We start from the raw sequence: 27,515 nt of genomic DNA on the forward strand, positions 1-27,515 counted from the left end.
AGTGAGAAAGCATTTACTTTAGACAAATGGTCAAAGTATATCAGGCACTCATAGAAGAGTATACATGTATTGAACCATTTTTTTTTACACAGAAGCTTACTGGCCTTCCCAATACCCTTTTCCAGAGTGAATGAAGAAATAAGGAAGTTCAAATGCTTTTTGAGAGAATCACAATGAATGATTGTCATGGACATTATCAGAGTTGAGGTTTCATCATTTCAAGTGGAATTTTCTACATAAAAGGCCACATTGTCCTTCTAATGGTCACTATGACTTCGGAAGCTTTTAATATATAATAAACTGCTATAGTTATGGAGGAGGAGATGACAGATTCTCCAGTTCTAAGAAGGATCTAAGAAGGAATGTAGTATGATAGGAAGAACATAGATATAGTATTAGTAATAAATCATGAGACCTTGAGAAAATAATTTGACCTTTCTTCATCTTGGTTTCCTTATCTGTAAAATGACAGGCTAAGATGAAATGATCTTTAAGATCCTTCCAACTATATAATTCCATGAACTGTACTTTCAGCCAAAATATAATTTATTACCATAAAGGAAAATGGCCAGAAAATAGAAAATAGAGGCTTAATGTGAGCCTTCTGCTTTGACTTCTACTACCAGAATCTTTTGTAGAGGTCATGGTAAATGTTAAATAATGGCAAAGTTAGACCCTAGACTTGAAATTGGCTAAGATATACTGAGAAGATAGGGCACCCCAACTCCCTCCCTCCCCATCCCTCCACCTGAGCAATGAAGCCAGAGTACAGCTAGAAAATGAATGAGTGGGTGAATAATGAACAAATGAATGAATGAAAATAACAATTCCCTTGCATCTGTATTTCCCAGTTTATATGGCTATAGGGCAATTTGATGTCTAATCACTGTTTCAGCCTCACCTTATTGTGGTTATTGCTATTTTTCTTCAGCCAGATAGGTGGTACAAGGAAGGATGTGGACAGAAACAGCTTCACATCTCAGTCGTATCTAAATCTTGACACACACTCCTATTGATGAGTATTAGATACTGGTCTTTTCTATTCACATAGTCTACATGAAACAACATGCACCATTAGTTTCAGAATTCCGGTGCTGTAGCAACTTATCCAGAAGGGTGGTTGCTTTCCAAAAATTTGTGTCATTCTACTAACAATTGCCTAAAGCAACAGCAGGTCTTTCCACCATTTCTGCTTTGTCAGAGCAGGATATTCAGTGATTCATAGTAGTTACAGTTAATATTGTCCAAGCACCGGGTGCACTTCAATTCAATGCAATTCAATTAGTATTTCATTAAGTATGCGCTTTGAAAAGAGTGCTGGATTTGAAGTCAAAAGACCTGAGCTGAAATCCTACTTCCTGACATTTACTACTTGTGTGACTCTCCAAGTCTCTTAACCTCTGGGCCTCAGTTTCCTCATATTTAAAATAAGATTGGGAATAGACGACTTCAAGGTTGCTTCTCTCCAGGAGCCTCTTGGTAAGTGTGTAATAACAGTTCTCTGGAGGAAAAATGTACACATCATACACTTTTAAAGTTTAATCTGAATTATTAATATTTCTCCATCACTTTCTTAAGTCTAACCAATGAATAAAACAACAAATCAAGCCCTGATTTGTAGTATTTGCTGATTTTTAAGGTGTAAATAATCCTGAAAATTTAAGTATCAGCTCTTGAAACTCAGTATGAGCTGGATCCAGCACACTGCTGCTTACATCTCTCAATCTGCCATCTTTCACCTAACAAGTATTCACTATATGCAAGGTATTCTACTCAAAGTGAACAAAAAGTTTAAGACAAGTGTTCGCTCTCAGTGTTAGCAATCTACTAGGGAAATCAATACTGAAAAAAAAATCAGTTGAAATACCAAAGGCTTTGAAGTCAGAGGACTTGGATTCAAATCCTGTGACCAAGACTAGATGCATGACCTTGACAAATCATTTAATCTCTCTAGGCTTCAGGTTTTTCATCTACAGAATGAAGAAGATGGACTAGGTGACTTGAAGGTCTTACATAAACATGAAGTTAATTGAAAAGGGATAGAGAACTAACAAATACAGGGATTCGCGAAGGCCTTGAAGGAGCCACCACGTGAGCTAAGCCTTGAAGAAAGCTAAGGATTCTCAGAGGTAGAAGTGAGAAGGGGGTACCCTCTAGCCCTGTGCAGCCTGTGAAGGATCAAAGAAGCAAGAGATGAAATGTGGAATTCAGGGAACATGGAGTAGGTCACTTTGGCTGAACTGTTCAGTTCCTGGAGATATCCAACAGGCAGTCAACAATGAAAGATTTAGCTCAGGAAAGAGATGAGGACAGGATCCTCTGCAGAGAGGTCATAAGTGAAATAATGGGGACCAATGAAATCACCAAAAAGAGTGTAGGAAAAAAAAGAAGAGCGCCCAGGGACAGAGAAGACCTATAATTAATGAGTCAAAGGTGGATGATGGTCCAGCAAAGGAAAATGAGAAGAGATCAGACAGACAGGAAGAAAAGCAGGAAAAACTAGTGCCATAAAAGCTGAGGAAGGGCAGAATATTTATGAAAAAGGGATTGTTAATGTCGAAAGCAAGAGTTTGTTTTTTCTTTTCTTAAATTTTTTTTGGTTACATTTGAGGTCCAAGCTGTTTCCCTCCTTCTCAACCATTCCATGCCTTTGCACTAGCTGTCCCCTCCCATGCCTTGAATATTCTCTATCACCTCATTCTCACTAGAGAAGGCCAACATTTGACACAGATATGGATATATAGATATAGATATAGATATGTGAAACCATATAATATGTAGTTCCATATATCAGTTCCTTCTCTGAACATAAATAGCATTTTCCTTCACAGATCCTTTGTAGTTAATTTGAATATTCATATAACTCAGAATGGCTTAGTCATTAGCATTTCCTCTTGAACAATATTGCTGTTACTGTATACAATGTCCTCTTGGTTCTGATGGTTTCACTATGCCTTATTTCATGCAAGTCTTTCCATGTTTTCCTAAAATCAACCTGCTCATCATTTCTTATGGAGCAGTAGTATTCCATTACGATCATATACTACAACTTATTCAACCATTCCCCAGTTGATGGATACCCCCTCAAATTCTACCCCAAAGAAAACTACTATTTTAAAACATATAGGTTCTTTTCCTTTCTCCATGATCACCTTGGGAAAGAGACCTAATATAGTACAGCAACAGAGTTTAAGAAAAATGAGAACAAGTTCTTTTTGTTTGACCCATATTAACTTCTAACTACAGCAGTTACCAAAAAAAAAAGCATATAACTTATCGTGTTTGCTGTCACTGAGATGAACAATAAAGACAAGGAACATGAAGAAGGAAGACTAAAAATTCTGTAATCTTACCCCTCCTTTATAGTTATGATACCATGACTAGCAGCTTATAAGTATTTGGAATATAATGCATTAAAAGATCATTCCATAACAACACCCAAACAAAACAAGGCCATTTTGGCAGTGAAAAACCAACAGACTGATTGGCCCCATCCCACAAAATTATTCTGCTCTATTACCAGTTACGAATAAAAAAGTTAAACATCCATTTATACTGTTAAATAGTTTTTACTAAACATGTTCAAATAAGACAAGAATAAAGTAAATTAGAACACTGGCTTACAAATTGTAATGGAATATAGTTCCATGCAAGAGCCATATTTTTTATAACTGTGGTGCTCAAACGTGCAGGGATTAGACTATGAAAATCTAGTAAAATATGGTTTATAATCACAAGAGAACTTGCAAAACTACAGTGTACTTTTCATGATACAGTAAAACTACGCCCACTGGATTTGTGGATTCACTGAAAGTTAAATGTAATTTTTTAAAAATTCTTCCTAAAAAGTTTTTGAAACTGAATCAGTCTGCTTTCCTGCTTAATAAATACAGTATAGTGAACAAACCTGAATATTTATTTAATGGCTGGGCCTCTACATTGTTTCAGTGTTATTCTCACTTCACTTTATTGGTACTATGTTCATGTATAAAACCAGCCCAGAAGATAAAACCTGCTTTGTTTTCATTACGCTTGGGCATTCATGTTGGGTCACAGCCAACTGCCGCCCTATCTTCTACCCTTTAAAATTACAGAAGTTGAAAGAAGGAAGAGATCAAGAAAGTTATCTAGCCACCCCAAATCTACACAAGAATCCCCTCAATGAAGTCCATAAGTGCTCAACCAGGCTTCACTTAAAGACCACCAGTGATAGGAAATACACTGTCTTCTTCCAAAGCAATAGATTCCATTTGGGGAGAGCTTTAATTAATTTAATATGAGTGTGTGTGTGTGTGTGTGTGTGTGTGTGTGTGTGTGTACGTACACCTTACCTTTTTTAAAGTTATATTGATATTTTATAATTTAAGATATGAGGCCAGGCAGGCTTACATCATAAAGTAGAATTATTTTCCTTATTAAATATTTCATTAACATGTAGGAAGATTCAGACAAAAGGTGTGGCAGAGTGGATAGACAGCCAACTTTGAACCAGGAGGACCTCTCAGTACTCAAGGCAATTACCTAAGACTATCAGTTTCAAAGAGGGTTCTGACCTTTGTTGTTATTTCCTCATATGCCTATACTACCCTATTCCAAAGACATCACAGTTCCAGTCCCTATCTTTTTTTTCCTATATAGAAGTAGGAGTATTAATTGAGTTTTGTTGTTGTTCAGTTGTTTCAGTCGAGTCTGACTCTTCTTGACCCACTTAGGGTTTTCTTGGCAAAGATACTGGAGTGGTTTGCCATTTTCTTCAACAGCTCATTTTACAGATGAGGAAACTGAGGCAAACCGGGTTAAATTACTTGCCCAAAGTCACACAGCTAGTAAGTGCCTGAAGCCACATTTGAACTCAGGTCTTCCTGACTCCGGGCCCAGCACTCTGTCCACTTCACCACCTAGACTCTCATTTAGTCCCATTGGAAAAAAAAAAAAAACAGTTATGGGGCATGGCAATAGACCTGTGATTTTTTTCAGTGTTGGAGCCCTCTCTACTAATGAAAACCAGCAACTTCTTTATAAATCAGAGTCTCAGAGAGTTTCCTAGGACAGTGATTACCAAAGTAAGGGCTCCTTCATGCTGTAAAGCCTATGACATACCAAGGGATGAAGGATCAATCACTCCACTGATGGAAAGATGGATTCTATCCCACCCTCCCAGCAACAGCCAACAGGACTACATCCAGCACAGCCACCTCATGCTCCTCACTTATCATCTCCCCAAATTTGCCAGCTACAGCCCTTCCCTAGGCTGTGCAAGTCCCCAGCCTCTCCCCTTCTTCACTGGTCACTCTGGTGACCCGTTGCAGTTACTCATGCACAGCTGCACAGGAACCACGGGGATAATTACCCCCCAAACACATTCTCAAACACACACACACACACACACACACACACACACACACACATACACATAATTTATAGAATATCCGCACCCAGCCTCCTAGTTTACTTAAAGACTTCAGCAAAGAGCCCTCAGTTGCCTGATTCTATTACTCTTGGACAGTGATCAAGTAAGAGCCTTACCACCTACTTTATATCTTTGCACAGGACACTCCATCTTACATCCCCATGCCTTTGCACTAGCTGCCCCCCCAGTCCCTGAATATTCTCTTTCACCTCAAATTCTTAAAATCTCTACCTTCCTCTAAGACTCACCTCAAACACCACCTTCTGCAACTGGCCATTCCATGTCCCCCTAGTTACTAAAGTGCTTCCCTATGAGGTATACCTGCACAATTTGGCAGTAGGTAGGGGCCAAAATCAAAATGGGCTAAACTTCTTCGGGCCCCAGGTAAGACAGACTGATGATGATTGGTTGCTGCGGGTCACGTGACAAACAGGAGCATGTGTGCCGTGGCAACCCTACTTTTTTGCCTGTAACCCAAAATTCTTTGGCTGGCTGCAAGCCCTGCCAGCACCATAAGGAGCCTGGGAGGGGTGGCATATATTGTGCAGGCTTTCATCTCCTCCATATGTATCTATTTATTTATATGTTGTCTACCCCCATTAGAAAGTAAGCTCTTTGAGGACAGGGACTATTTTCAGTGCTTTTCTTTGTATCTTCAGTGCTTAGCACAGTGGCTGTCATAATAAAAACCTAATAAATGCTCAATGATTCATAACTTATCTTTTGAGCCAATTTTTGTCATGATTTCACAACATTCAGTTTTTATTTTTTGTTGTTGCTCTTTCTATTTATATTTTTTGTAGTCATTATATATATATAATATATATATATATATATATATGTTTTCCTGGCTCTGATTACTTCACTTTTCATCAGCTCTTAGAAATGTTTCTTCACACTTCTCTCTACTCATCCTGATCAAGGTTTCTTCAAATGAGGTAATATTCCATTATATTCATGCCCTACAATTCTTTTAAGTATTAATCAATGGGAATCTACTGTTTCCAGTTCTTTGCTGCTACAAAAAAGTACTGCTATAAAATATTTTGGTCTATATGGAGCCTTTCTTTTGTTAGTGACCTCTGTGGGGTATATGTCTAAAAGTGGAATCTCTCTGTCCAAAGGTATAAAAATTTTAGTTACTTTCTTTACATACTTCCAAATTTCTTTCCAGAATTCTCCCACCAAAACATTTTCAAGAGATCTTGATTATCTGTCAGAGTTCAGATTTTTTAGACTGACAATGAAGACTCTCACTAATCTGATGTCACTCTACTTTTCTCAACTTTTCTCAAAACTAGACATGTCATTCCTACTTTCCCCTACTTTCTTATTTTCTCCCCTCTGATTATGAAGCATAACATTCTTACATATGATTGTTTATGGTTTGCATATTTTCTTTCAGGAACTATTTTCCATATTTGATGCCTCTCTTTTTTAAAGCTAAACTAAAAAAATCTCTAAAACATAAGAATATTTTAATAGGAAAATAATTTCATCTGTTCTGCGAAACTCATGAAATTTAAAGTATCTGCAATTCTCTACACCCACTTTTATTCTCTCATGTCTTAAAAAAAATGCAGGATAAGCAGGTATAGGAGAAACTTTTTCTTGAAGTTACTCACAGTGAAATCACGTTCCATGAAGAGACTGTTGGTAGATAATTGCTTATAGGTAGATTCAAATAAAAAAAATGGGTGGATACCAGAAAACATGCCCAAAACATTAGTAAATCAAGACTCATGAATGTCTTTAACCTGTAGGCTAATATTGCAGATCAACACTTATGTGTTTATGATTCAGAGAGATAGGGCAGAAGGTGGCTATGGACCAAGGTGAATGCCAGTTTTTAACAACAATATTTAAAAACTCCCCACTCCTTTTGTTTGGATTGTGGTAAATTTTCAATCAAACTATTTATGTATGCACAGAAGGTACAGAAAATCCTTCACTTAAAAAAAATTGAACAAAAGACTATTAAAAAGTTAATTCTCCAGGCAGGAAAAAAAAAAGACATAAGATCTTGGGATGCAGGTATGTATGAATTGAAGTTATTATATTACAAATAATGACCATACTGAATGTTAACAATAAATTTGTTCTTCAGAAATTGCTATGGCACCCTAATTTATGAGGGAAAGAGTTCCAAAAGATGTACACTAATTTAGTTACACATTAGCTTTTAAGACTTAGAAACATGAGAGGAAGAAAAAAAAGATATTTCCCACTGTGTGGATAAAACAAGTATTTTGAGGTATGCCAGGCATCTACTGGAATACCATGCAATCCACAGTATTATTCAATACTTTTAATACTGCCAAGTCTAGTACAAACCTATTTTTACAGAGGAAAGAAATGACATTTTTCTACTGCAATACAAACTATCCCTTCTCTTAAGAGAAAAGAAAAGAAAAACACTGTAATTGAACCTGGCTAGTCTTCACAAAGCTAGGGGATAAGAACTCAGTCTATAATTTCATTAGGATAAGGAGGTCCTCATGAGGAAACAAAGAAAAAATCAACACTGAAAGGCCATAGTTAGTAAATGAGCACTATTAACAGAATAACAAATGACAAAATATAACAAAACCAGCACTTACTTTTTAAAGGTATCACAGAACCAGTGACAGGAAAGATAAGACACGCTAATAAAATTTTGTGAATTTTCACTTCTTTTGTTCTTATTTTTCCTTGTGAAGATTAACTCACATGGATCTGTGATCTCATCCATGCGGATACGTATTTCAAAGATACTGCCCATTCCCTGAGGTTCTAGTCCTAGTCATTCCATTGTCTTCAAAGTGAATAGATGTGGTCATGTCACTCATACATTTGAAGCATTCCCAAGGGGTCTTGACTATCCATCAATCAAAGTTCAGATTTCTTAGACTGATATTGAAGACTCTTACTAATCCCATGTCACTCTACTTTTCTCAAATCTAGACAACACGTCATTCCTATTTTCTCCTACTTTCTCATCTCCCCATTGATTAATAGGCAGCACAACAGAGAGAGGGACTCTATCATACTTCAACATTTTCCCTCAATCTCTATCACTATTTTAAACACAATTTGTATTAAATGTTTTTTTTTAATTGATTTCAAAGGAAGATTTAATCTTTTTTTTTTAAAGACTATAGCTTTGGGCTCTGGCCTTGCAATCAGGAGGACCTGAGTTCAACTTCAAATCCGGCCTCAGACACTTGATACTTACTAGCTGTATGACCCTGGGCAAGTCATTTAACCCCAATTGCCTCACCAAAAATATATATATATTTATATACAGAGAGAGAGAGAGAGAGAGAGAGAGAGAGAGAGAGAGAGAGAGCATTAAAATAGGTGAGTTAGCAGAGACCTCTATCTCACTTTTACCTCTGATACTTTTGTGATGATGGACACCTCTCTAAGCTTCAGCATACACAATTGTAAAATAATTTAATATTGTATATTAAAATTATGAGATAATTATACCCATGATAGCTACAGCTAGGCCCTGATTAGTGCAAATATTACTCACACATATTTAAATTCACACTATAGTTATATAAAAGAAGGAAAGAAAGAAGCATTTATTAAGTATTTTTCTATGTGCCAGGCAATGTGCTAAGGGCTCTACAAAGATTAACTCTTTTGATCCTCACAAAAACCATGGGCAATGAAGGCTATTATCCCTATTTTACAGCTCAAGAAACTGAGGTTAAGGGAGGTTAAGTGACTTGCCCAATGAATGTCACAAAATTAGTACGTGTCTGAAGCTGGTTTGAATTCAAGTCTTCCCAAATGCAGGTCCAGCACTCTATTTACTTAGCTACCTCTAAGTAAAATTTAAAATGTAGTAAATGCATAGTACAAATTCTAGTAATATGATCACATTATTTTCTCTAATCAGTACAAGTGTAGGTAGATTGTAGGTTCATATGAGAGTAGAGCGTAGGTTCACATGAGATAGAATATATAAAGGGGCTTAAAATATTATGAAAATATTAGTTATCAGCTGTTATTGCCAAAGTACTGGAATATTGATGCTTTCTTAATTAGCTACACCATAGATTCATAATGACTGTGACTATTTTTTTAAAACACAAGCATTTATTTCCTCTCCATTCCACAATCCAATTTTAAAAAACAAAGAAAGAAAAGAAACACAAAACCCTTGTAATAAACACTATATGCATAGTTATCTCTTTTTGTAGAGGCAAAGAACTAGGAACTACAGGGGTGTCCATCAACTGTGGAATGGCTAAACAAATCACAAATGTAATGGAATACTACTATGCTGTAAGAAATGTTTAAACTAAAAGTTTCAAAAAGTCTGGGAAGTATGAACTGATGCAAGGTGAAGTGAATAGAAATAGGAGAGCAATTCATATTATCACAACAGTATTGTAAAAGTGAACAATTTTGAAAGACTTAAGAAGGCTGATTAACTCAATAATGCATGATTTTTCCAGAAGACTGATGATGAAGAAGGCTACTCACCTCCTGACAGAGGTGATGGACAAAATATGGAAGATATGACATACATTTTTGGACACAGATAGTTGAATTTTTTAAAATTTTACTTGATTATGTGTATTTATGAAAAGGGTTTTGTTTTTCTTTTTCTCAGTGGAGGAAGGCAGGAGGTAAAAATAAATATATGATCATTGAAAAAACCAAAATTTAATTTAAAAAAAAATCAAATGAAACAATTATATATAGCCAAAGCAAAACAAATTCCACATTGGCCACCTAATACAATTTTGTATGTCTTATTCTGCACCTTCAGTCCATCATCTCTCTGTTAGGAGGTGGTTAACATTCTTCGTTAATGATCCTCTGGAATCATAGATGATCGCAATGTTGATTAGAGTTGATTAGTTCTTAAGTCATTCAAAGTTAATTTTCTTTATAATGCTATTGTTATTGCATCAATTTTACTCCTGGTTTTGCTCGGTTCACTGTGTTGTTCTTACAAGTCTTCCCAGATTTCTCTGAAACCATTCCTTTCATCATTTCATATGGTACAATATTATTTCATTTACATTCATGTCATTATTTGTTAGGCATTCTCTAATTGGTGGGTACTCTCTTACTTTCCACTATTTTGACACAACAAAAAGAGTTTCTGTAGATATTTCTATAGACATTGGTTCTGTAGATTAATGGTTCTTTTATTCTTTTTCTTTGATCTCTTTAGAGTATAGGTTTAGTAGTGGTATAATAAGTCAAAGGGTGTGCATAGTTTAGTGACTCTGAGGACCTCATACTACTCGCCTTCCTAAACTACTCAACAAATTCAGAATTCTACTAATAGTATATCAGTGTTTTCCTAAATCCCCTGCATTTGCCATTTTACTTTCTTTTCAACTTTATAAATCAGACAGATGTGTGGTATAATTTTAGAGTTACTTTCATTTGTATTTCTTTAATTATTAGTGATGGAGCATTTTTTCCTTATGGATATTAATTGCTTGAATTCTTACTTTGAAAAATGCCCATTGATATATGTTCACCATTGGTCAATTGGGAAATGGATCTTATTCTTATAAATTTCCTATACATCTTAGAAATGGCAATTTCAAGACAGAACCATCCTGCAAAAAAAAAAAATTCCCAGTTGTATGTCCCTTCTAGTTTTAACTTCATCGGTTTTGCTTGGGTAAAAATTTTATAATTTTACATAACCAAAATGTCTATTATATGTTCTGTAATTTTTCCTGTTTTTTTGGGCAGGAACTTTTCCCCTAACCACAGATAGATTCAAAAGGTAATTTCTTCCTTGCTCCTCTAATTTGCCTATGAAGTAACCTTTTATATCTAAATTATTTACAGCTTATTGCGTAATATGAAGTGAGGTGTTAGTCTAAATCAGGGATTTTAAATCTGGATATTGGGCTCCATGGATAGATTCCATAGTTTTATTAACTTGAAAGGGGAAAAAATGTTTATTTTAACTTCTCTTTGATTTTCTTTGTAATCCTATGAATTTGATTATATCCCTTTAAAAAGCATTATTTTGAAAAGAGGGTCATGAACTCCACTAGGTTGCAAAACAAGTCACTGATACAACCAAAGTTAAGAACTTCTGGTGTAAACCTAATTCCTGTCAGACTGCTCTCTACCATACCACAGATATCTCTTCACACTGGAAGGTAACTCCACCCCTGTACCCTACACAATGGAAGTATCTTCTGCTCTTATGGCCTCTCCCTCTGATTGCCTAGTTTCTTCCAGAATCTCTAATTTAAGGAGGCCAACCATATCTTCATACTTTTCTAGGCTCACTAATGACACTTAAGAATTTCTCTACCATTCCCCTACCAGGTAATTTCATCTCTTCTTTTTAACTTCCTTTTATGTGTTCCCTCTCATAAGGTGATCTCCTTGAGGGAAGAAGACTGTCTTTCTGCTTGTATTTTTATTTCCTGTTTTTAGCACAGTATCTGGCACATGGTAAACACAGTAATTTATTTAGCCAGGGTAGTATAGAGAAAGTATTTGTACCTGGGTCCTCAAGATCTAGCAGGGCTAAGCATGTCACCGAAGACAGGCAAATAGAGCCAAGCCTGCATAATGCCTGAACATAGCAAAATAAGTTCCAAGACAATTAGGAACTTGATATATATCTCATTGTAGCTTTATCAGAAATGAACTTCATTTAATCATACAAGCATGGGAAATGTGAAGAAAAAAAGGTTGAGGTTCTTATGGAAACCTCAAACTATCACTCTTGGGGAAATCGCCAAAATGATCTTCTTTTAAAAAAGAAATGGTTCAAATAAAGTGAATTAAGAACTCTTCCAGTGCCTTTCATCATCATTTTCCTTGAAAGGCAAAGCAGAAAATGATCTTTATTTGGTACTTTAATGGTTTTTCTTTCTGACTTTAATATCTGTGAATGTTTTATTTGGAAATATGCTATAGAAATGCTACAACTAAGGACACTTCCAATAAAAGAAAGCTCTTTCTAAACCTATTTACCAGATACATGAAGAGTACTTCCATCCAGTTCTTTGCTCAGAGGGCAGCTCATCTTGCCTCTTTCATCATGAACCATTTTATATTGTTACCCTCTGTGTAGCTAATTTGTGTAAAGTCAGGACAAGATAAAAAATATATATTTTAATGAATTTTTTAAATTATGCATTTTTTTTTTGGTGAGGCAATTGGGGTTAACTGACTTGCCCAGGGTCACACAGCTAGTAAGTGTTATGTGTCTGAGGCCATATTGAACTCAGGTCCTCCTGACTCCAAGGCTGGAGCTCTATCCACTGTGCCACCTAGCTGCCCCATTTATGCATACTTTCAACAGGGTAGAATAATAGCATCATGGAAGCAGGAGAGGGTATGGACAGTATGGATAGGGCAAGTTTGGAGAGGGAGTACTATCTATCACTATACTTTACTCTAGAAAGTTGATTTTATTTAAAAATGATTTTGATGAGAGAGACCTTCTGAATTCAATAGTTTGCACAATTAAAAAAAAATAGCTACCAATTGTACTTCTGACGCCATTCCATAAATGCATGTGTATGTATACATGCATATATACATACATGTGTATATATGTATATAGACATATGCATGTATAAACATACACCAAATATCCAGATAACTGAGCATGAGGAAGGCTGAAATGCCACAAAACCATCCCTTCTATTAGATAATCAACTCAAAGTTGGTGCCATAGCAATGGTGACTCAGTATCTATCACCATACAAAGATAATAATACATTAATATCACCTCTTGTGAGTACAAGATAGCATGAAATAGTGGTAAGAACCCTGGTCTGAGTGACAGAGAAACAGGGCTCTCCCATTGATCAGCTAAGCATATGGCTTCAAACAAGACACTTTATCTCTCTGGGCCTTAATAAATATTTGCTGAATGAATGAATGAGAAAAATGAATATTGTAAAATAATTAAAAAGGTCTCTTCAGATCATGCTGGGCACTGTTTTATTTATTTACTAAGTACTGTTCATAGTGATAGGCATGAGCTCTTAATAAATTTGTAACATATGATTTCATTGAAGTGTTTATTTTGACAGAGATTTAGAAAAGTTAAATGGATCCATTTTACTTAGATTTCTCAATAATAGAAAAGCAAAAAAAAAATTAGTAGTAATAGTAATAAAATATGTTTAAATTTTTCTAGGGTGTGTTTTTGACCCATATGGACACGTTATTTTAGAATATGCTTGTGATTTCATGAAATATTTATAAATGCATGTAAGTGGCAAAAAAATAAGAATATGGAAATATTTTGAAGCTACGGACTATCTTTGTTTATGAAAACTCTACCTTTAAAGTAGATTATAATTATGAAACTGTTTATGGTCCAAACTACTTTCCAATATCCATGCTAGAGAAGCTGTGTTCCATAGCAGATAAGAGCAAAGGATTTTGAATTAGGAAGACCTGATTACCTCTGATACAAACTATGACCATGGACAAATGGCTTAACTATTTTGAGGTTCAGCCATCCTTCTAAGACTTAACTATTAGGTTGCAGTCTGTGTTAGGTCCCTGACAAAGCTCACCACACAAACATGATGGAACATCATGGGTTAAGATATAATTTCTTGCTGTACATGAAATTGTTGTGGGCAGTTAGGTGACACAGTAGATAGAGTACCAGTCCTGAATTCAAAAAGATTCATCTTGAGTACAAATCTGGCCTCAGACACCTACTAGCTTTGTGACCCTGAGTAAGTCACTTAACCTGTTTGCCTCAGTGTCTCATCTGTAAAATGAGTTGGAGAAGGAAATGGCAAACCACTCTAGTACCTTTGCCAAGAAAATTCCAAATGCGGTCATAGTCAGACACAACTAAAACAACTGAACAAGAGCAACAGCTAAACCTTGTTAGCTTCAAATATTAACTCAATTCATACAGTAACAAAGAGGTTTCATATAACACTTGAAGCATTGTTTTATTCTTCCATCATATCTGCATTACAATAGCAGCTATGTGGAGTTACTGGAGTGATAGTTCATTAGTATTTAAATACACATTGCCAAGCCAAAGATAAGCCTACAGATTTCCACAATGTAATCTACAGCTGTTTTTCTAAGAACCACAAGTAAAACAATGAGTCCCATACTCTCTATAAGACACACAAGTAGTAATAAACCAGATGGCTACAATCTGCTTTGTTTAACAGATGATTTTTTAAAATCAACCTAAGTTTTTGGTTGGTTGTTTTTTATATACCTAGCAAGTAAGTGTTTCAGCCTTAGGTTGGAGACTCACTCAAGCCAATTTGAGGGACTGCCCAGGCTCAGGGGAGAGAGGCTAAAGAAGGTCACCCCTTCAAGCCATCTTGTATATGACCTTCAAAAGGCACCTCTTTTATGGAAACCTTTCCTGTAACACACTTGTGTTGTTGTTGTTGTTGTTTTTGAAACACATGAAAAGACCCAGGATTGTGAAAGATAAATGAAAATATCTGGGAATCTATTAATATTGAAGGCAGTGGTGGGAGGAAAGTGGGCAAAAAGAGCCAGGAGTAATAAGAAGAGGTTCAGAGACAAACTAAAATGGAGACCAGGAAGAATTCAGTTCAGAGATGACTCCAACAGATTGCCAGAGGTGGCATGAAGAGCTATTGCAAAACAAATTAATATTATCCTTTTTTCACCTTCCTATCTTTCCTTCTCTCTCTGCCCCCAAAATATTTTAAAGCTACCTACAGAATACCATTAGTCCAAGTTTGAAGGGAGAAAGAAAGTTTCTTTATTTAGGAAGTAATCCAGAGCTCTCTTCATCCTTCTGTATCTGCACCTCCAGCCCAACCCCCCTCTTTCCATCAGGTGCATGAAGTAATATTCACTGATAAAACTGCTAACCCCTATCAGAAAGGAAAGAAAGATCCTCAATGAATGAATTCATCATTATTCTAAATATGTGGTTAACTTGTTTCCAAAGAGAGAGAATGAGAGAGGGAGAGAGCAATTAAGAGAAAGAGGAAGAAAAAGGAATGAAAGAGGCAGAGACAGACACAGAGAGAGACAAAAGAAAAGAGGAGAGGAGAGAAAGAAAAAATAGTGACACTGATGTTTTCCTTTCTGCAGGTAAAACTTAGCACTGCAGTGGCTTCCCTGGCCTCCTGACTCAGCATTCTTTCCAAAATGTCATTTCTTAAAACTCTACAAGCTCGATTTTGCAGGCACACACACTTTGCCAAATTCCAAGTGCCCCTGGAAAACATGTTATTATATTAACAGAAAAGTGTTGTTCTGACAGAAGGAGCTGGTTGGAGGAGGAAGAGAAAGAGAGCTCTATATTTTGATATTCAAACAGGGAAATGCTGTAGAAAAGAAAGCTTCTAGCTCATTATCAAGCACAGTTCCTTGATAACCCGTAACTACAAAAGGCTCAATGTAAAATAAGCAGAAATACTTACGCATATCACCAAAGGCACCCTTTGTCACTTTCGTGGCCCTTAACACATTCACTATGAACTTGTGTGAATACTGATGCTCCACCTGAAAATCAAAGACATCAAACTGATAAGTAAAATCTCCCCCAAAGAAACTACAAATTGATTTCTTTTCTTTTCTTTTTTCTATTAGGTCCAAATAAAAAGGCATCCAATTCAGAGAGAGCTTAGAACACTTACCAGAAACATTGTGGCTCTATCCTTATGATGCTGTTCTTTACCCACTCTTCCACCTACCCCCCTGGAAATTTCACTGGAAGTTAATACCACGCTCTAAAATATCTCTACAGCTTTACTGCTAGCTAAGATAAACTGCCAAGTTTTCAAAGAAAAAAAAATGTAAATCACTGTTCCATCTCTCTAGGCATATTATGGGTATAATCACGTTTCACAACGATCTGAAAAATAGCCCAGTAAGGTAAAAGGCAAGAAATTGTAACTAAGTAAAAGGGGATGGAAGGGCGGTAATCTTCTATGCAGAAGATATCCCAATTTAACTCTGGTCAGTCTTCTGATCATTGAATCAGGGGATCTTAACCTTTTCTTAAAGAGCTACTCTTTGACAGTCTGGTGAAACCTTTCTCAGGATAATGTTTTTAAGTTAATAAAATAGAATATATGAGGTTACAAAAGAAACCAATTATACATATTTTTTTAAGTTCAGAAATGACAGGTTAAGAACTTCTGCACTACATGAGCTAGTATCTGTTATATCTAAAGTTCCTCATTTATTTAGTTTGAATGTTGCATGATGCCTTAAAAGTCAGGAAACTCTAGGTTCAAACCCTACTTCTGATACATACTGGCTGGGCTGAACAAGGCTCAAGTTACTTAACTTTTTAGTGCCACAGGTCATCCTCAAAAATGATAAATTATCAATGAGTTATTAATCTGCAGTTCAGCTATAGAACAAACATGATGCTGATCACAAACAAAACAAACAAGAAATAAAAAGGGTCTCTGCAGCCAAAATAAACTGGGGTCGAGGGAATCATTTACATGGTGCCTGTTATGTGCCAGGCACTATGCTAAGTGCTTTACAAGCATTACCTCATTTCATCCTCACAACAACCCTATGAGATAGTTGCTTTTATTATCTCCATTTTTAGATGAGCTAACCGAGGCAAATAGAGGTTGAATAATTTGCCCAGGTCACACAATTAGTTGAGTTTCTGAAGTCCAATTTAAATTCAAGTGTTCCTGACTCCTGGCCTAGCACTCTAATCAACATGCCACTTAGATGTCAGAAACTGTGTATACTAAAGCCCTGAAGTTGAGCTGTAACAAATTATGAATTGACTCTCTGCTGCTTGTGCAAATTTTGGCCTAACAATTAACACCAAGAAAACACAGGTGCTCCATCAGCCAGCACCACACCATCCATATGTGGAACTGTCAGTTACTGCAAATGGGGAAATTTTGAATGCTGCAGGTAAGTTCACTTAGCCTGCAATATACTCTCCAGGGATTTACTCATAGATGATGAGGTTGACGTACATACTGCCACAGCTAGCTCAGTGTTTAGAAGTCTCCACAGGAAAGTGTGGGAGACAAGAGGTAGTAAACTGCCTACCAAACTAAAGGTCCACAGAGCTGTTGTGCTGAGCTCATTGTTGTGTGCCTGTGAAATCTGGAGATTCTACTTATATCATGCCAGGAAATTGAACTGCTTCTATTTGAATTGTTTAGGAAGATTCTGAAGATCATCTGGCAAGACAGCGTACCGGACACTAAGGTCCTTTCTAGAGCTAAACTGCCAAGCATTAAAATTCTGCTACAAAGAGCACAACTCCTATGGTCTGGCCACATAGTGCGAATGCCAAACATAATTTGTCTAAAAGACTATTTTACAGAACACTCACACGAGTCATGCACTCACATGAAGGGCAGAAGAAGCAATACAAGGACATTCTCAATGTCCCTCTAAAGAACTTTGGAATCCATTGTATGCCATGGGAGACACTGGCAAAGGACCTCCCAGCATGGCATGCCCACATCAAAGAAGGTGTTATGCTTTACAAGTAAAGCAGACTTGCAGTAGCTCAAAAGAAACATGAAACACACAAATTTATAGACATTTCCACTCCAAATGTTCATGTGGACTATTTGTGCCTGACCTGTGGTAGAGCTTCATACTGGTCTGATCAGTCACCAGCAGACACATTCCACCTTGACTCCAACACAGTGATGTCATTTTCATCCTCCTTGAGAACAAAGAGCAACCAAGCAAGCAACACTAACGTGCTTGTATCTTCCTCACCAGCCTAACCCTTTATTCAAGTTCTGTCTATTCATATTTAATACAATGCTTCAGTGCTCTGTATATCTGGGTTCCAAGCCCAGAAGCAGATCAGAAGCAGCAAGCAAAACACAGAAATGCGACTGCCATATGCACATATAAAAACAACAGCAAGAGAAGACAATGAGTGACTGATTACAAGTAAAGATAAAAAAATTCTAATATTATTGAAAGATGATAGTGCATTAGTCCTTGAGGGAAGGAAATAAGCATTTATGTAGCGCCTAACACATGCCATGCACTATGCTAAGCACTTTACAAGTACTACCTTGTTTGATCCTCACAACAACCCAGTGAGATAGTTGCTGTTATTATTCCCATTTTACACCTGAGGAAATTGAGGCAAATAGAACTAATAAAGTAGTTGGGACCAGACTTGAACTCAGGTCTTCCTAACTCCAGGTCCAGTGCTCTATTTACTATACCACCAGAGGAGCCAAGATGCCCCACAAGCATCCCCATAAAACCCTAAAAATGTTTCAGCTGATACAATGATAAAGAAAACTAAAGATAATCAACTATGAAATATTTCACACAACCCGCACCTTGAAACGTCCAGGGTAGGGCAGGCCTGGAGCTCTCCTTGGAGTAAAAGATAAGCATCTTTCTGGAGGCTACAGGCAGTCTGCACTCAACCCAACATGTGGGTGACCTAGCCCCAAATTACGGCAGGAGACATGACTAGACAATTACTGCCTAAAGAAGGACCTAGTCTTAGACATCTCACTTAAGACCAAGCATGATTTACCCAACCCATCCAGGAGTATAGGAGAGTTTTATCCTAGCACAATCCACAAGATCAGAGATGAGATATACGGAAACAGAAGAAAAGGGCAAATATAATAAATACCTTGAATTTATAGTCACTTAAAAAGTAACCCCAGAAAAAGAAAAATTTCACAAATCCCAGTAGGGTCTCACAGAAAAGAGTGCCCTGACCATGATGACTACAAGAATACCTTTAAGCAATGAAATAAGAAATACAAGTTGGAATAGCTAGGTGAAACGAATGACAAGGAGAATTAATACCTTAGCCTATGGTACCACAAAATTGAGTGGCCTGATAATCAAAAACAATGACTCAATAAGACCAAGAGAAATATTAGGATAAAAATTTAAATAAAATTAGATAAAATGTAAGATAGATGATATCAAAAACAATTAAGCTATATTACAGGTCAAAGAGAAATAACCTATGAATCATCAATCTATCTCAAAAGCATGTGAAAGGAAAAAAGACTTAAACAATGTATTTCAAAAAATCACAAATTAAAATTGAAAAACTATCCAGACCTCTTAGCATGAGAAGGTAAAGTGAAAATAGAAAGAATCCACAGGTCATTTCCTGAAAGAAATCCCAAAATGAAAAATCCCAGGAACATCATAACCAAACTCCAGAGTTTCCAGTTCAGAGAGACAGAGAGAGAGACAGAATGAGTTCAAATACCAAAGAGCCACAATAAAGATCACAAAAGACTCAGCAACTGCTGCTTAGAAGGAGAAGAGTGCTTGGAATTTCATTCATGGACAAGGTTTGGAACCAAGAACAATCAATCTGCCAACACTAAATCTATTCTGCAGGAAAAAAGCAGCCCTTTAATGAAATAGTCTCCCAAGTATTCCTGAAGAAAAAGCTAGAACTGAGTAGACATTTTGAAATGGAAAGAAAAGAGCCAAGAAAAACAAAAAAAACAAACAAACATTTGTTTAATTGGGGGAAAAAAATATGAGATGACAAAGTTGTATATGCTGTTAGGGAATATGAAACAAGTGTTTTTAGGAGTCAGAGAGAAAGATAAATAAATATAACTGGAGCTTGTTTGTATTTGTTTTCTGTTTTGAAGGTATTGAGAGAAGATAGAAATCAAAGTACAGGGGATTATATGGGATTATATCTTTCTATCTTTCTTTTTCTTTCTTTTCTTTTCTCTTTCTTACTCCTTGTCTTCCTTTCTTTTCTAAATAAAATACACAAGAAAATGAATAAGATGAACTCACACATAAACTAGAAGAAATTAGAATTAATTTGAAAGCAAAATCCAGTGATATGACCTTACAAAAAAAAAACCATTTGAACTATATATGCAGAATAGGGTACACATTTTTATACATGGGCAATTTGGAAATTCATTTTCCTTGATTATATTTCTTATAAGTGTATTGTTTTCCTTTGGGCAAGGAGAACTGAGATGCTTGTTAAATGAAAAAAAATGTAATTTAATTTAAAGTAATATGAGGGACTGGAATAGAATCTATTGTGCATAAAGTGAACTAAAAAAGGGGCTTCAGAAAATATAAAAAAAACAATAAAAAGAAATGAGGAAAATTTCATTACTCTTAAAGGCATCATGGAACAGGAATATATACACACACATATACACATACATATATTTATGTATTTATTTAGATGCTATGCTTTTTGATAGATATACACACATATATGATACATATGTTCTATGTGTATACACGCACACACGCACACACACACACATACACACAAACATGCCCACAATTGTGTATGTATATGTATGTGTATATGAAACAGCAAAGCATCTAAATACTTAAGATAGGGGTTCCTAACTTGGGGGTCTATGAACTTGTAATTTTAATATATATGTAACTATATTCCAATATAATTGGTTTCTTTTATAAACCTACGTATTTTATTTTAAGCATTTAAAACACCATTCTAAGAAAAGGGCTTAACCAGATTGCCAAAGGAGACTAGGCACAAAAAAGGTTAAAATTCTATGTTGTTTTAAAGGAATCATTAATTTTCAGAGACAGATTTTAAAACTCAATTTCTCTCAATACAGGTAGATCTAGACAAATATAACAAAAGGAAACAAGAAAGACGTTAGGATTTGATTAGGATTGTAGGAAATTAGGGATGATAGAACTCTGGTAATTACTAAATGCAAAACAAATAGGAGTTTACTTATTTCTCAGCCGCTGATTATCTCCAACTAATCCTGTGTATGTCTTGTTTGCACAATTATTTTCATGTTCTCTCCCTCTTTCAACTGGACTATGAGTTCTTCTAGAGCAGGAACTGTCTCTTGCCATTCTTTTTATCCATAGCACTTTGTGCAATGCCTATTACACAGTAGATGCTTAAAAAAGCTTTTTGATTGACTGTGCATGGCACCTTTACAAAACTGACATGTAATATTGGAGCACAATTATTTTACCAAAAAGAAAGAAAAGCAGAACTACTAAGCACACAATTTACAACCACAATACAATACAATTTTTTTCAATAAAGAAATCTTATTCATTTTACTATGCATGTGGAAATGCCCATTTTATTTGGTGTTTGCTAGTTCAGAATTTTTTTTTTAATTCTAAAAATCAGACTTAAGAACTCTAAAAGCAAAGAAGTCTGGAGCATCTCAGTAAGTCCTGAGGGCATCATTTTATTTCATGACAGGATAATAAATGTTTATAATAATGTCCCTGTGTCATCAAGAAAAGGCTAAATGGTATTCCACATGTTGCATTTGTGAAGAAAGAGAAAAGCATGATTCATTTAAGATAACACATAAAAGGGAGCTGAAAGGGAATGGGAGAGGTAAGTCATATAAGGGCCTGGTTTTAAGTCCAGAGAAAATCGGAAATAAGGTGCAGAAGGAATGAAAGTGAACTGGCCTGGACCCCACAACACAATGGAGGTTCCAAAAGGGAAACAGAGAGTAGGGCGATAGATCTTGCTGAGGGATGTACTGGAGTGAGTAGGCTGCAGGGGTGATACTCTGCTCCAGAATGAGGAGGCCCCAGGAACTAACCAGAAGTTCCAGGATGAGCTAGCAACTAAGGAGCTGTGGTTTTGAAATCCAGAAAAAGTTAAGAACAGGACCAGGAAGAGAATGAAGGCCGGTGGACCTGAATCCATCCACACAATGGACAGTCTAGGAAGAACTTACCAATAGGAGGAGGGGGGAAAAGGGGATGTCTTACAGAGGTATGTATCAGACTGAGTAAAAACATACATATCATACGAAAAATCATGATTCTATCCAGTTATGTCATATTAAAGTCAAGTTCCATCAAATGAACCATACATTTAAAAAAGAAAGTTATTTCCATTTCTACTTAAAGAATTATTCGTAGTTCTAATCCAAATCAATCTAGCAACAGTTACAACTAGTTAAAATACCCTTTGCTTCAACTTTATCATTTTCTGTCATTTTTCCTTTTTTCTTCCATTTTTTTAACCATTCTTTGTTCTACTTCTAGTTTCCCTAAATCTCATTTCTATCTCCAAATCATGATATAATCCTGATGAGTGAAGAGCTTCATTCTCTGCTTCCTTGGTCATGTTCTGGACAGCCTATGCAGCTGTCTTGCTCATTAGGCTGAGACTATCCAGATCATTTTTGAAACGCCTGTTCGAGAGCTATTGTCCTGATTGGTGATTTCCTGACTTTGCCTGTATTTAAGACAGGCTGTATCTACATCCATATGTCACTTCACTCCCTACTCTATAGCCTTCTCAGGCACTGGATCTCTTTCTTGTACCCTCCCACAAACCATAAACACATTTCTTCAGTGCTGGAACCATGGTCAAGCCAACGCTGCCATTTTTCCTGAAAGATGTGTGTCAATCTACTCCTCTTCATTCACAATCCTAACAACTTTCTAGATCAAAGGGCCTACCCCTAGTCAAAACTCCCCTATGTGTTGTCTTCCCCTATTAGATTGTAACTCCTTTAGGGTAGAGACTGACTACATTAGCTTTTGAATTCATATTCCCCACCCCTTAGTTCAGTGCTTGGTACAAATTAAGGACTAAAATTCTTTTTCATTCATGCATTTATTTAATATACCTTTATTAAGTACATGCTATATTCTAGAAACCCTGCTTGGCATTGAAGATATAGAGGCAAAAAGTAAAACATACTACCTTTCAAGGACCTTGAAGCTGGACAGCAGATAGATAAAGCAATGGACCTAGAGTCAGACACATCTGAGTACAAATGCAGTTTCAGCCACTTTTTAACTATTTGAGCCTGAGCAAGTCATTTCATCTTTCTCAGCCTCAGTTTACTCAACTGTAAAATGGGAACAATAATAGCATCCATCTCCCAGGTTGGTGGTAAGGTAAAATATGGCCTTCAACATGTTTATTTTTAAAAATAGATTAATAGTACTCCTTTTCTTTCTTGGAGGTATTTTATAAGAATTTTCTAAAATATGAGAGAAGAAAGGAAGTTCCTATCCAATTAGTTAAAAAAAAAAACCTTTAGCCTTGTTTCCCAACAGCATTATCATATCTAACCTCAAACTAAGCTGAGCTGGTTCCCACTTGGAAAAGAAATCGTCAGGTCTGTAGGAGATGCCAGAACCATAGGAAATTATACTGCTTAAAATAGATAGTATTATTACCTAGGGGAAGTAATGAAACAACATGTCGTTGGTTGCTTTTAAGGAGTCAGAGGTGCCATATTTCAATTGAGATGTCAAATCTCAGTCCAACACACTTAGTCATCATTTTTTTCCCTTTCTAACAAGCTTAAGACTCACTTTCAGGTGCTAGTGAATCTTTTTTTTTTAAACTTCAAGTGATATTCTTTAGATTTGTTCTTTTATATAACTTCAATCAAGGATCTCATTTTTTAATTACCTTTTTAATTTTCTCCATTTCTTACCACATCCTATAATTCATAAGAAAATCATAGCTACTATGTATAGCAAGGATGATTAGGAGAACTCCCTAATTTGCTGGACTAAAGTACTTCTCATGGAGTCACATATGTACTCTGACCTCCTTCTGTGGGCACTGTGCTCTGGCCTCTTGCTGAAGCATCTACACCTTGCTGAGATGAAACATCAGTTTCTTATCTGTTGTACTTGAGAATGGGGGAAATTATGCCAAAGAAGATTGATGACTGAGTCAAGAAAATCCAGTCGGTTTGTGGATCATATAAAATGAATGGAGGAGAAATGCTATTCAACAGCAGGTATAAGCACATAGCAGCAGAAAGATGAATTTGCTTGAGTCCTTGGTAGCTTTTATCTGCTTTATCCTCTGATCAATCCTGAGGAAAATGGCTATTACCCAATCTTGAGTTTCCTAGCATTCTGCAGTCAGGTGCCAGGTGCTCAGCAGGAAGTGGCCTTCAAACTTGTACCACTTCTCAGAGAAGAGCCCAACTTTCAAGAGGAAACTCAAGCCATAAGACTAAGTATCTGGTTGGCAGAAGGATTTGGAGCCCCTGAGTTGATCAAACAGAACAGGTGTGAATGAAATATCTGTTCCATGATTCCAAATAGTTGCCTTTAACTTACAGGGAGATTATAACTAATGTAGCACATATCTGAGGGTTTTGTCTCTTTCTGGTAATTTGCATTTGTGAATCCTCAGTGTCATAAGCATTTTCTATGGCAAAGGAAAACAAATAGCTATACTGTTCCCAAAAACCATATTTTCCATTGAGTATCTTTTCTAGAAGACATCTTTATACTTATATTTAAGTATATTCTATATGCTGATATTTTAAGGAGACCCTAGATATAAACTTAAGCTAAGTTTTAGATTTTCTTTTAGTCTTACTCTGGTGTGAGAGAGGAAACATAGAGCTTTTCTCTTTGTGATCTGGCTACCTGCAGGATGAATACAGTTCTTTGTGGGTCCAGAGCATAGCCATTGAGGGGTGAGGGGTGGGAAGGTGATCTTACTCCACGGGTAATGAAGTGTTATTATCTCTGTTTTGTAGATGAGGAAACTGAGGCTCATATAAGTGGTAGGACCCAGCCATAGTCCCACAACTGGTTGAATGCTGGATTCCAACTGCTACAGCCTTAATAAGTGGTAGAATCAAGCCTAGAGCCCAGACATATTATTTATGTTAGAGAAGTCTTCTAATATCCCTTTCACTATACTGTACTGGCCACAGGACAGTTCTTTTTTTCTAGAAAATATAGTTTTAGTTAGTCCTTTAATTTATGTTTTTATATAAGCCCCTTATTTATCAGCAAGCAGTCATACTAGAGTTATAACATGATTGTTTTCCAAAGTGAACCAATTTTGATTTCTCAGGATAACAGAATACTAACTTCTAACTACTGCTAAGAGATGGTTAGATCAGCATTGAATTTCTTCACCCCAGAGAAAATGACAACATTTTTCAGAATAAAGAGGTTTTGTGGGGCTTTTAAAGTTTATTTTACTGCTTTTCCTCGTACCTTTGATACATTCATGGTATGTCAAATCATGGAAGTACCAAACCTGGCAACATCAGAAACAACTTTGAGTAATCATCTTTTCAACGGAAACCAAACTACCTTAAACAGATGAAAATTAATTCATTTACACACATTACTCTGCATTGCACCACTCTCGTAATGCCACCAGTGTGGAAAGCACATCAAATCAGAAGCAGCATGGGAAAATGGATAAATAGTTGACCAGGAATCTATGAAGACCTGAGTCCAAGTCCTGCTTTTCACATGTAGTACAGGCTGTGTGAGTCTGGGGAAATCATATAACTTCATGGTGCTCTCGAGTAGCTTTCTTAGACAATAAGTTGCAGAAGTACCAGAAAATATTTTACTTTTTTATTGGTATGCCCAGTACTTAGCACAGTGTTTTGTACATAGTAAGCATTTAATAAATGCCTCATTCATTCATCCATTCATTCAATCTGCCTTCTCTCCAGACTAATAAAATTATAGGTCTCATCCCTGTGCCTATGGAAAGCATGCCATCACCTGTACTAGAAAGCACTGGACCAACCCAGTGTAGTATCCCACATTTTACAAAACTTTGAGTGCAGGGTTGAACATGTTCTCAAAGAATCCCAAGTACTTCAAAGTATAACCCAGATACCTCTTGGACAAGACCTATTCTGATTACTCACCTGGTACTAGCATTTTTTCCCTCTTGAAATTAATTTTTTGTACCTCCTACAGTGTCTTGAATAGAATGAATTCTTAATAAACATTGATTGATTGATTTTGATTAACTGATTTCTTGACAGAGACTGTGTGTTTATTTAATTAATTACTTAATCCCACAAGTAGAATATAAACTCCTCAAAAGTAAAACCTGTTTTGTCCTTGTCTTTGTATTCCCAGAATTGAACACAAAGTAGGCTCTTCATAAGAGTTGATTGAGTGGAGTTGAATCGAATTGAGTTGAATCGAATTGAGTTGACTATCTTTCCAGCTCTTAGGCAGTTGACAAATTTATACTGTTTGGCAGCAGCTGTTAATTATTCTGGGTTGCCAATGTGGATTTTCCAATAACTTAAAAGGAGAGTCTAAACATGGACACCACCAGATGATCAAACAGAAATCATGCTGATTATATACTTTGGAGCCAAAGATGGAGAAACTGGACCTGAAACTGACTTTGGCTCAGATTATGTGTTTATTACAAAATTCATACTTAACCTGAAGAAAGTAGGGGAAACCATCAAACCATATATGTATGAACTAAATGACATCCCTTATGAATGTGAAGTGGAGATGAATAGATTTAATAGGTTAGATCTGCTAGATAGAGTTCCTGAAAAACTATAGATAGAGGTTCGCAATATTGTACAGGAGACAGCAACAAAAAAACCTTCTGAAGAAAAAGGGAAAGAAAGTAAAATGGCTCTCTGATGAGCCATCACAAATAGCTAAGAAAAGAAGGAAAGCAAAAGGTAAAGGAGAAAAATAAAGATATACCCAACTGAATGCAGAATTCTAGATTACAGCAGGGAAAGATAAGGTTTTCTTAAGTGAGCAATGCAAAGAAATAAAACAATAGAATGAGAAAGACAAAAGATCTCTTCAAGAAAATAAAGATATAAAGGGGGAAATGGGAAAGACAAAAGATAAAAGTGGTAGGCACTTAACTGAAGCAGAAGAGATTAAGAAGAGGTGGCAAGAATACACAAAATAACTATACAAAAAAATCTTAACATCACTAATAACCATGATGGTGTGGTTACTAATCTAGAGCCTGGAGAATGAAGTCAAGTGGGTCCTAGGAAACATTGCTAACAGTAAGACTAGTGGAAGTGATAAAATTACAGCTAAGCTATTTAAAATCCTAAAAGACAATGCTGATAAAGTGTTGCACTCACTGTGCCACCAAATGTTTGAAACTCAATAGTGGCCAATGGATTGGAAAAGATAGTTTGTGTCCCAATCCTAAAGAAGTACAGTGCCAAGGAATGTTCAAATTACCAAATAGCTCACTCATTTCACATAGTAGCAAAGTTATGCTTAAGATTCTACAAGGCATCAGCAATATGTGGACCAGTAATTACCAGAAGAGCAGGCTGGTCTTCAAAAAGGCAGAAGAACTAGAAACCAAATTGCCAACATTTGCTGGATTATGGAGAAAGCAAGGGAATTCCAAAAAAAAAAATCTACTTCTGCTTCATTG

General features: G+C 36.2%; 1 protein-coding gene across 1 annotated transcript in view; it reads right to left on the bottom strand.

Moving 5' to 3' along the window:
- The window catches only part of PLA2G4A (phospholipase A2 group IVA), a 182,586-nt gene that overhangs the window by 114,537 nt on the left and 40,534 nt on the right, over positions 1-27,515 (bottom strand). Inside the window, exon 3 of the mRNA XM_020984421.2 lies at positions 15,802-15,883. Within this exon, the coding sequence (XP_020840080.1) occupies positions 15,802-15,883 (82 nt within the window). The remainder of the gene's footprint in view (positions 1-15,801; positions 15,884-27,515) is intronic.

This window comes from Phascolarctos cinereus, unplaced genomic scaffold, assembly GCF_003287225.1.
Source record: "Phascolarctos cinereus isolate Bilbo 61053 unplaced genomic scaffold, phaCin_HiC Scaffold_5;HRSCAF=322, whole genome shotgun sequence".
NCBI lineage: Eukaryota > Metazoa > Chordata > Mammalia > Diprotodontia > Phascolarctidae > Phascolarctos > Phascolarctos cinereus.